At 63.8% G+C, this 11332-nt stretch overlaps 1 protein-coding gene across 6 annotated transcripts in view; it reads left to right on the plus strand.

Moving 5' to 3' along the window:
* Window positions 1–11332, plus strand: part of AHDC1 (AT-hook DNA binding motif containing 1) — a 58550-nt gene extending 47218 nt beyond the window's left edge. For all 6 annotated transcript variants that reach the window (XM_069875537.1, XM_069875534.1, XM_069875532.1 and 3 more), the window contains 5 exons: window positions 946–1108; window positions 2030–2070; window positions 2672–7738; window positions 7857–8544; window positions 10638–11332. In XM_069875537.1, the coding sequence (XP_069731638.1) occupies window positions 2749–7695 (4947 nt within the window). In that variant the 5' untranslated portion in view covers window positions 946–1108; window positions 2030–2070; window positions 2672–2748 and the 3' untranslated portion in view covers window positions 7696–7738; window positions 7857–8544; window positions 10638–11332. The remainder of the gene's footprint in view (window positions 1–945; window positions 1109–2029; window positions 2071–2671; window positions 7739–7856; window positions 8545–10637) is intronic.

The raw sequence follows: 11332 nt of genomic DNA on the forward strand, positions 1-11332 counted from the left end.
ATCCAGACACCGGGAAGAGCCTGGATCACGCCGAGCGCCTGCCTGTGTGTGTCTGCGGGTGTGTGCTGGGGGAGGGAGCCAGCAGGCAGGGATTCACACGTGGCTTTTTGGGGTGGGGGGGGGAGAAAAGAAGCGAAGGCGCAGGCGGAGGGGGGCTGGGATGAGTTGGGGGGCTTGGTTGTGCGCCCGTGCGCTGGGAGGGCAGCTGCTGGGGCTTCCTGGGCCCCTCAAAACCTGCTGGCCTCCTGCGAGGGAGCAGGCAGAGCTGTGTGCACACGCGTGTGTGACACGCACATCTGTGTGGATATGCACATCTGTGTGGATATGCACATCTGTGTGGACACAAGCTCCACCAGGGGAGGTTCAGGCTGAACATCAGGAAAAAATATTTTGCAGAAAGGGTCATTGGGCAGTGGCAGAGGCTGCCCAGGGAGGGGGTTGAGCCACCTTCCCTGGAGGGGTTTAAGGGATGGGTGGACGAGGTGCTGAGGGACATGGGTTAGTGATTGATGGGAATGGTTGGACTCGATGATCCTGGGGGTCTTTTCCAACCTGGTGATTCTATGATCTGTGTGGACACGCACACGCGGCACCACGCAGATCATGGAATCATAGAAACATAGAATCACCTGGTTGGAAAAGACCCACTGGATCATCAAGTCCAACCATCGATGTACATGCACACGCGCCCGCAGCCTCCAATGCGCAGCCCCCTGCAGGGGTGCATGGCCACAGCAGTGGAAAAAAAGGGGTGTCTTGCCCCAAAGTGTCCAAGCATCCCACGGTGGGGAGTTCCCAGAGGGGACAGCGTGGTGCCCAGGTGTCCCCTGGGCATGGAAGGGGTGGCAGGAACGGGGGGCACCCTCGCCAGCCGGAGCAGAGGATGCTCCCAGGGGAAGGGGCTGCCAGGCTGATGCGCAGGGGTCTCTGTTCTTGCTCGAGCAGATGGGAGCTCGGTCGCCTGCCAGCCCGTCGCACTGGAGAACGGTGCCAGCCCGCCAGCCGAGTGGTTCCCGCGCGCCCAGGGCTCTGGCCCCCACCAGCCCGGCAGCGACGGCGACAGCAGGAGCTTCCAAGTGAACCTGCACTGCAAACACCCCCGGCCCAGGTAACCCGCGTGGGGGGGGGCCTCCCATCACCCCGGGAATGGGGAGTAGGGGCTGCACAGGGGGGGAGCTGGGAGAGGGGTTGGCAGCAAATCTCGCCGCTATTGCTCTTCGCATCCCTGCTTTGGCTGCAGAGCATCCCTGGGGATGGAGTGTGTTTGAGGGAGGATTCTCCATGGCTTTACAAAACCTTTGGTTTAGGGAAAGGGGACAAATTGGGGTGTGCAACCCCGCTGTGGGGTGCAGGATGGGTGCTGGGGGCATCGTTACCCCCACGTAGGTGCCTGTCCGACACCCCCCACCCTCACTTTGCTTGTGTCCCTGTTGCCAGCGAGGGGAAACTGAGGCACGGGTGTCCCTTGGGGGGCTGCTGGCACTGGGTGCTGGGGGAACATCCATGCATGGGGGGTGGGTTGGAAGGAGGTGGGATTGGGGGGGGGTGCAGAGGTTGGATCACCCCAAAGGGTGAAGAGCACCCCCCCCCACTCCACCCCTCCCCCCCAGCCCCAGGGGTGTTGGGGAGGGGGGGGCACCGGGCGAGAGCGTGGCTCGCAGGGGCCACCTAGTGGCAACGAGGCTGCACGGCCCCCACAACCCCCCCCCCCCCCCCAAAACCTGGGACCCCCCCCCCTCATCCCAACCCCAACACACAGCACCCCGGAATTGTGGGGGTGGGAAGGGGATAAACCTGTCCCTTGTGTCCCCCCTAGATTGCAGGCAGATCTCCCTCCACACAGCCCCTTTCTGCATCCCTAACCTGCTCGCAGCCCCGACACCACGGTGATGGGCACGCGCTGCCCTCTGGGCTGTGGGAGCTCAGGATCAGCTCCCGGTACATCCCTTGTAGGGACTGGTGGTGGCACGGTGGGCGCCCCCCTCTCCGCTAACCCTCCGCACCCCTTTTTTTTTTTTCTTTTCTGCAGAGAGCTCAAGTGCAATAGCAGGAGCAGCAGCAAAGCCGAGGGTAAGTCCTAGCCTGGTGCTGACCCCCCCAGTCCTGCTCCGTGGGGGCATGTGGCAGCCCAAATTCATAGAATCGTAGAGTCGTAGAATCACTAGGTTGGAAAGGACCCACCCATCGAGTCCAACCATTCCCATCAATCACTAACCCATGTCCCTCAGCACCTCGTCCACCTGTCCCTTAAACCCCTCCAGGGAAGGGGACTCAACCCCCTCCCTGGGCAGCCTCTGCCACTGCCCAATGACCCTTTCCATGAAAAATCTTTTCCTAATGTCCAGCCTAAACCTCCCCTGGTGGAGCTTGAGGCCATTCCCCCCTTTCCCTCTGCACTGGGGCAAGCCAGGTGATGCTATGTGGAGGGCATCCAGGCTCCCCTGAGCAGAAGTGGGGGCTGCACCCCATTCCCCCCACTGTGATGGGCAAGGGAGCAGCCTGGGGGTGGTGGGAGCGACTTCCCGCGGTGCCAACCGGATCCTTGCTGGTGCTGGGGCAGGGGATGAGGTGGGTGCCGAACGCAGGCGGCGGGGATGGAGCAGGCGCCGCCGGCTGCTTTTGGCTGGCGGTGCCCTGGGAGCCTCACTGTCCCCGTCTCTGCCCCACGCAGGTGCCGCTCTCCCCTTCCCCGACCCCCATGTCAGCAACTGCTCGGCCAAGCGGCCCGCGGGGGAGGAGGAGGTCAGGATGCGCGTGAAGCCCCCGGGCCCAGTGGTAACAACCAGCGTTGTGCGCGGCTCGCCCGACTACGTCCGAGAGCCCAAGTTCTACCCGCCGGGGCACCCAGCGCAGCGCCCCGCAGCCTGCCCGGCGGAAAAAGCCTTATCCTGCAGCGTGCTGAGCTTCCCCGAAGGCTCGTGCCCTGCGCTCGGCCGGGAGCACCAGGCAGGCTCGCTGCTGCACGGCGACCCCGCCGACCGGTGCCAGAGCGTGCACGGGGGCACCAAGGCAGCCGAGGACCTTTTAGGCTGTGCCGGTGAGCCCCGGATCCTGGGGGGCAGCGCGGAGGAGGCAGCCGCCTGCGATCGGGCCCCTCAAACCTTCCCCAACGCGACGCTGGCCTCAGGCCGCTGCAACGTCGACAGCATCCTCGCCTTGCTCCGCAGCAAGTGCGGCAACGGGCACATCAACCTCCACCCCGTGGTGCAGCTCATTGACATCATGAAGGACCTCAACCGCCTCTCCGAGGACCTCAAGAGCAGCGGGGTGCACCTGGACTGCGGCAGCCTCCGCGGCGGTGGCGGTGGCCACGAGGACAGCCGCCTCCTGCCCGCCGACCGCGACCTCCAGTACAGCTTCTTCTCCTCGCCCTCCTTGGCCAACAGCATCCGCAGCCCCGAGGAACGCGGGGTGCTCTGCAAAACCGAGCCCTCGCGGCATCCCCGGCCGCCTGCCCGCGACGGAGAAGCAGACGGAGGGGGAAGGAGCACCCCACAACCCCCCGGCCACAGCGGGGGGCCCGGGGGGGCTTCCAAAGCGCCGGCGGAGGAAGCTGGATGCTCCCAGCCTGACGCGGGTGATTACTCGGACCTGGCCGAGGCGGACATCCTAAATGAACTGGCCTCCCTGGCGTGCCCGGGGACGCAGCTGCTGGAGTCGCAGGCAATGGAGCCGCAGCCCCAGTTGCTGCCAGCCCAAGAGTTGGACTCCCAGTCCCGGCTGCTGGATTCCCAGTCCCTCGAGTCGCAGCCCCAGCTGCTCGATTCGCAGAGCTTGGAGCCATTGCCAGAGTCGTTGGAGCTGCAAAACCTGGAGCCGCTGGGGTTGCAGTCGTTGGAGCCGCTCTCCGAGTCGCTGGAGCTGCAGTCGCTGGAGCCCTTGTCCGAGTCGCTGGAGCTGCAGTCGCTGGAGCCGCTGGCGGAGCCGCTGGGGCTGCAGACGCTGGAGCCGCTGCCCGCCGCCCTGGAGCCTCCGCTCTTGGATTCCCGAGCCCCGTTAATGCCCACCGAGCCCTCGCTGCTGGAGGCGCAGCCGCTAGGCACCGTGTCGGAGCTGCTGGAGGCCCAGCCGGGCGCTGGGGACCCTCTGCGGCCCCACGGGCTGCAGCCTCGCCTGGGCGCGTGTCCCCTGGGTGGCATGGTGAAGCGGGGCCCTTGCGGGGGCCGGGGGGGTGGACGATGCGGCGAGGACCACCGCAAGTACGCCCTGCGCCGGACAGACAAGCCAAAGATGCTGTGCCGCCGGAGGAGGGCAGGGCGAGGGCGCCGGGTGGACGTCACCCCCGAAAACCGTGTCTTGACCCCCCTCGCCCTCCCCACCGAGGTGCCCCCCGGGCCCGAGGAACCCGGCAACCCGCTGCTGACCCCCCCGCAACCACCACCCGCTGACACCCTGGACCCCGACGAGGCGCCCAAGACCCCCGTGACGGGGAAGAAGAGCAAGTGCCGTGGGGTGAGGAAGATGGTGGTGAAGATGGCCAAGATCCCCGTGTCCTTGGGGAGGAGGAACAAGACCACCTACAAGGTGTCGTCGCTCAGCAGCAACCTGAATCTGGAGGGCAAGGAGCTGGCGGCCAGCACCTCCATGGAGCCCACGCCGCTGCTCAAGATGAAGAACAACGGGCGCAACGTGGTGGTGGTTTTCCCTCCCGGCGAGATGCCCATCATCCTGAAGCGCAAACGGGGCAGGCCACCCAAGAACCTGCTGCTGGGCCAGACCAAGCCCAAGGAGCCCACGCCAGAGGTGAAGAAGAGGAGGAGGAGGAAGCAGAAGCTGGCCTCGCCCCAGCCTTCCTACATCGCCGACACCAACGACAGCAAAGCCGACTACTCGGACGTGCTGGCCAAGCTGGCGTTCCTCAACCGGCAGAGCCAGTGCTCGGGGCGCTGCTCGCCGCCGCGCTGCTGGACCCCGAGCGAGCCCGAGTCCATCCACCAAGCCCCCGACACCCAGAGCATCTCCCACTTCTTGCACCGCGTCCAGGGCTTCCGCCGGCGCGGCGGCAAGGCAGGAGGCTTCGGCGGGCGCGGAGGGGGCCACGCCGCCCGCGCTGCCCGCTGCTCCTTCAGCGATTTCTTTGAGGGCATCGGGAAGAAGAAGAAAGCCCCCACGGCTCTCCACGCCGACCCCGTGCATCCGCGCAAGCGGGGCCGGCCGGAGCCCGACCCCGTGGGCAAACCCAAGCGGAAGCGACGCGCCCGCAAGAACGGGGCTCTCTTCCCCGAGCCCAACCCCGGGCAGAGCTTCGGCGATGGCCCCGCCGACTGGGCCAGCGGGGAGAAGGGCAGCCCCTGGGCCCCCCACCACGGCCACCCCAGCGGCCAGGCTGGCCGCGGCGGTGGCTACCAAGGGGCCGAGGCGAGACCCTTCCACGCCGCTGGGTTGGAGTCGGGCTCGTCCGGCCGTGCTGGCTTCTACGCCGGGAGCACAGCGTCCTCGCAGGCGGAGGCTGGTCCGGAGAGGCACAGCCTCTTCACCGGTTATTTCCGCTCCTTGCTGGACTCGGACGACTCCTCCGACCTGCTGGACTTCGCCCTCTCGGCATCCCGCTCCGAATCCCGCAAGTCGGCGGCCGCCTACACGGCCCCGCCGGCCGCCCTCCCCGGCCAACGTGGCTTGGCCGCCTACCCATCCCGAGGCGGCAAGGTGGCATCCGCGACGCCCGGTGCCGAAGCCGCCTTCCACGCGGCGATGCAGGGTCGGCCGGCGTTCCCACCCGGCCGTGCCGCCGCCGCCGCCTACGGCGTAGCCCAAGCATCATCAGAATGCCGGGGAGCCGAGGCTTTCCCCAAGCTGGTGCCGCCTTCAGCCGTTTCCCGGTCGCCCACGGCTCACCCGGCGGCCAGCGGGGCTCCCGGCTACTCGCCGTACGGCAACTACGGCGCCGGGCAAAGCGTGGCGCCCGCCAGCGTCTTCCCACCGGGGAAGCAGTACCCATCGGCGCAGGACAGCAAGGACTGCAGCTTCGCCTACGGCAGCGGCAGCAGCCTCCCGTCCTCCCCGAGCAGCGCCCACAGCGCCGGTTACGCGCCGCAGACGGCCGGTCCCAGCCTGCCGCTGGGCAAAGCCGCCTTCTTCAACAGCGCCGAGCAAGGGGGCCAGTTCTCCAGCGCGGCGCACACCCCTCTGCGATGCGACAGCCGGGCCAGCACCGTCTCGCCGGGTGGCTACATGGTGCCTAAGGGCTCAGCCTCCTTCCAGCCCTCGCCTGAGAATTGCCGGCAGTTCCCCAGCTCCGCGCCCTGGGCGTTCCGGCAAGGCTACGGGGGGTTGGATTGGAGCTCGGAGGCCTTCAGCCAGCTCTACAACCCAGGCTTCGAGTGCCACCTCAATGAGCCCAACGTCATCTTGGACATCTCCAACTACACCCCGCAGAAAGCCAAGCAGCAGACGGTCTCGGAGACCTTCTCCGAATCGTCCTCCGACAGCACCCAGTTCAACCAGCCGGCCGGCTACCGGCGCGCCAACAGCGAGGCCTCCTCCAGCGAGGGCCAGTCCAGCCTCTCCAGCCTGGAGAAGCTGATGATGGACTGGAACGAGGCGTCCTCTGCTCCGGGCTACAACTGGAACCAGAGCGTCCTCTTCCAGAGCAACTCCAAGCCCGGTCGGGGCCGACGGAAGAAGGTGGACATGTTCGACACCTCCCATCTGAACTTCTCCTCCTCTTCCTCCTCCTCCTCCGTGTACCCTTCCAAGAGGAACACGGGACCTCGGCAGCCGCGGGGGTCCCGGGGAGCTTGTGCCTCCAAGAAGGAGAGGGGGACGGGCAAGGCCAAGTTCCCCACCAAGTCCCAGGCGGTCAACCCCCTCTTCCAGGACAGCACAGACCTGGGCTTGGACTATTACAGCGGGGACAGCAGCATGTCCCCCCTGCCCTCCCAATCGCGGGGCTTCGGGGTGGGCGAGCGGGACCCCTGCGACTACGCCGGCCCCTACTCCATGAACCCCTCTACCCCCTCGGACGGGACCTTCGTCCAGGGCTTTCAGAGCGACTCTCCCGGTTTGGGGCAGGCGGATTTGGAAACCAAACACTTCCCTGCCCTCCCGCACCAGCTGGCGGCCCCCGGCCAGCAGACTGTCTTCGAGGCCGGCTTGCAGAAAGCCTTCTCGCCCAACTGCTCCCCGACGTTGGCCTTCAAGGAGGACCTCCGGGCGGGCGACATCCGCAAGCTGCCCACCTGCGAGTCGCTCAAGCACAGCATGCAAGGGGGGGCCCTGCCGCACGCCCCCCACCTGGCTTGCCGCGATCTCCCCATGCCTCAAGCGCACTACGACTCCCCCAGTTGCAAAAACCCCCCGTACTGGTATTCCCCCAACGCCAGCACCCGCAGCCCTTCGTACGACGGCAAAGCGGGGGCGGGGATGCTGGTAGACTTCATGGGCAGGACGGACCCCTCGTGTCTGAACCCCCACTTGAGCAGCCCGAGCGGCACCCACCCCTCCAAGGGCGAGAAGGAGCCCTTGGAGATGTCCCGGGCTCATCACCGAGGACCCTACGCTTGCCCCTTGATCAATGACTTGAACATCTCCCCCGTACCGAGAGACTCAATGCTGCAGCTGCAGGACAACTACAGGTACCCCAGTTTTGCACCCCAAGGGCACCCGGGCATGGCCCCCACCCAGAAGAGCGGGTTTTTGGGACCCATGGTAGAGCAACAACACCCCGAGGACACTTTTACGGTCACCTCATTGTAGTGGCTGCTGCCGTGCCAAGCGGACAACGAGGTTTTGTTACAGGGTAGGTGGGGGAGCCCCTTGGGGCGAGGTTTTTGGGGGGTGGCACAGGGGGTTCGGGGCACCCTTCTCATCGTTGTGTCCTTCCCCCCACCCCCCTCCGTGTTGTGTTTCTCTTTCAGAGGTAATTTAGCCAGCACTTTTTTCTGGAACACTTTTCAAGTTCTGTATTTAACTGGGATTGGAACCGTTTGTTTGTTTTTCTATAAAAAAAGGAGGAAAAAAAAAAAAAAAAGAAAAGGACAAAAAAATTTAAAAAATAAGCGAAACAAAAGGAAAAAAAAAAATAACGAATGAAGAGAGAAAAAAAACAACAACCCCGTTTTTCCCCACCCCTCCGCACTCAAACACGCTCTGTCTGCCAACCACCCTGGCTCTGCTTCCCGGACTGCCAGCCCCCCCCCCCCCCACCCTGCAGCAGGACAATCGGATGGATGGATGGATGGACGGACGGATGGACGGACGGACGGACGCCCCCGCCAAGCCCAGAGCAAGGGGGGGCAGGCAGGATGAGGTGGTGGGGGGTGGGGGTGGACACCAGGCTGGGCAGGAGGTGGCTGTGGGTCTAGGGGGGGCAGTGGCTGGGTGCCCCCCACCCGCAGCCTCGCCGAGACCCTGGGCTCCAGCACCCCTGGGGCTTCCGCTTGGGGATTGTTTTTCCCTTTCCCTCCCCATCCGCTCGCTTTGCCGGGGTGTTTTTTGGTTTTTTTTTGCTGGATGGACGCCGATGGGTGCTTGGGAGCGCTGACCCCCCCCCCCCCAGGCTCTGGCAGCATCACCAACAGGGCTCCGAGATGCCACCGTCACCCGGTAAGTGGCACCCAAACCCCCTCGCTGCCTGTCCCAGGGGAAGGGGGTGTGGGACTGGGGGCACTGGGGGGGTGCTGGGGGCTCTGTGCTTTCCAGGGGGGTGTAACCCAAACGCATCCAGTGAGGGGCACCCATGGGGGCCCCCAAGCCCTGTTGGGCTGCAAGCGCTTGCCCCAGGTGTTGCCCAGGGGTCAAGCATCAGACTGGGGACCCGAACTGCCCCGGTGTCTGTGGGTGGCTGGATCCTAGGGTGGAGGGTGCTGGAGCCCAGGGTGTGGGGTGCTGGAGCCTGGATGTGGGGTGCTGGAGCCCAGGGTGTGGGGTGCTGGAGCCTGGATGTGGGGTGCTGGAGTCGAGGGTGTGGGGGCTGGAGTGCAGGGTGATGGAACCCAGGGTTCTGGGGTGCTAGACCCTGGGGTGTTGGGATGCTAGACCCTGGGGTGTTGGGGTGCTGGAGCCCATGGAGGATGGGTGCTGGAGCCCAGGGTGATGGGGTGCTAGACGCTGGGGTGTTGGGGTGCTGGGGCCAAGGATGGTGGGGTGCTGGAGCCCATGGAGGATGGGTGCTGGAGCCCAGGGTGATGGGGTGCTAGACCCTGGGGTGTTGGGGTGCTGGGGCCCAGGATGGTGGGGTGCTGGAGCCCATGGAGGATGGGTGCTGGAGCCCAGGGTGATGGAATGCTAGACCCTGGGGTGTTGGGGTGCTGGGGCCCAGGATGGTGGGGTGCTGGAGCCCATGGAGGATGGGTGCTGGAGCCCAGGGTGATGGGGTACTAGACCCTGGGGTGTTGGGGTGCTGGAGCCCATGGAGGATGGGTGCTGGAGCCCAGGGTGATGGGGTGCTAGACCCTGGGGTGTTGGGGTGCTGGGGCCCAGGATGGTGGGGTGCTGGAGCTTGGGGTGTTGGGGTACGGGAGCCCATGAAGGATGGGTGCTGGAGCCTGGGGCGTTGGGGTGCTGGAACTCAGGGTGCTGGGGTGCTAGACCCTGGGGTGCTGGAGCTCGTGAAGGATGGGTGCTGGAGCCTGGCGTGTTAGGGTGCTGGGTCCTAGGGTCTGGGGTGCTGGATCCCAGTGTGGTGGAGAGATGGGACCAAACAGGACCCCAGACCCCTGGGTTTGTGGGTGCCAGACTGGGGTGGGCTGGTGACCCCAAACCCTTGGGTGCCATCTCGGGGGGCAGGGCCCTGGGTGTGTGGGTGCTGGATGGGGGATGAGAAAGAACCCCAAACCCCTGGGTGCGTGGGTGCCTTTTGGGGGTGGTGAGAACCCCAAATCCTTGGGTATGTGGGTATCAGATGGGGGGTGAGAAAGGACCCCAGATCCCTGGGTGTGTGGGTACCAGATGGGGTTGAGGAATGACCCCAAATCCCTGGGTGTTTGGGTACCAGATGGGGTTGAGAAAGGACCCCAGGCCCCTGGGTGAAATTTGGAGGTGATGAGGACCCCAAAACCCTGGGTATGTGGGTACCAGATGGGGTTGAGAAAGGACCCCAAACCCCTGGGTGCATGGGTGCTTTTTGGAAGTGGTGAGGACCCCAAACCCCTAGGTGTGTGGGTACCAGATGGGGGTGAGAAAGGACCCCAGACCCCTGGGTGCATGGGTGCGTTTTGGGGGTGATGAGGACCCCAAACCCCTGGGTGTGTGGATACCAGATGGGGGGTGATGAGGACCCCAAACCCCTGGGTGTGTGGGTACCAGATGGGGGCTGAGAAAGGACCCCAAACCCCTGGGTGCCTTTTGGAGGTGGTGAGAACCCCGAACGCCTGGGTATGTGGGTACCAGGTGGGGTTGAGAAAGGACCCCAAACCTCTTGGGTGTGTGGGAGCTTTTTGGGGGTGGTAAGAACACCAAACCCCTGGGGGTGTTGGTACCAGAATGGGGGGGGTAAGAAAGGACCCCAAACCCTTGGGTGCATTTTGAGGATGCTCAGGTCTCCAAATCCCTGGGTGTGTGGGTACCAGATGGGGGGGTGAGAAAGGACCCCAAACCCTGGGGGTGCGTGGATGCATTTTGGGGGTGGGTCCCCTGCCTCTGTGGGTACCATCTTGGGGTACCCCCCCTCTTCACCCCTCCTTCTCCTCTCCCCGCAGCCTGTCCGCCACCACCCTTGGCCCCGCGCCCCCCACCCATCGCAGCCACCGGAGCAGCGAGGAGAGGAGGGGGCTGCCGCTAGCGGGGTCCCCCGACCCCGTCACCCCAGCTTCGCCGTCGGCCCCCCCGCCTCGGCCGTGGCGCCGGCGCCGCGTTCTCTCTCTCTTTCTCTCCTCTCCCGGCCAGAAGCAGAGGGACTCTTTCAATTTGTATTTTTTATTTGATTAATTTTCATTTTCTGCACAAAACCAGCAATTGTAAATACTTTTGAAGAAAAAAAAAAAAAAAAAAAAAAGAAGTTAAAAAAAAAAAAATGTTTAAGGACAAAAAAAAATTTTAAAAAGCTGAAAATTCTCAAAAAAAAAATTAATAAATAAATAAAAGAAGAGAGAGCCACGCACCGGAGGGAGATGAAAAAGTGACCGAGATGAGACCTAAAGCGACCGAGAGGCGAATATGCAGCAGAGAAGAGCAAAAACCCCCCAGTATGCACTGAGAAAAATTTATTTACAGATCGAGCGACAAAAAAAAAAAAAAAAAGGAAAAAAAAAAGTAACAATAACCTATTTATTGTATATAATGTTTTATTATAAATCGTGTCTTGTATATTGCATTCTGTACATCTGCTGTGGTTTTGTGGTGTGCAACTTCCGCATGGGTTCCTTGGGTTTCTGTTGCCTTTTTTTTTTTAATG

This window comes from Phaenicophaeus curvirostris, chromosome 23 (assembly GCF_032191515.1).
Source record: "Phaenicophaeus curvirostris isolate KB17595 chromosome 23, BPBGC_Pcur_1.0, whole genome shotgun sequence".
NCBI lineage: Eukaryota > Metazoa > Chordata > Aves > Cuculiformes > Cuculidae > Phaenicophaeus > Phaenicophaeus curvirostris.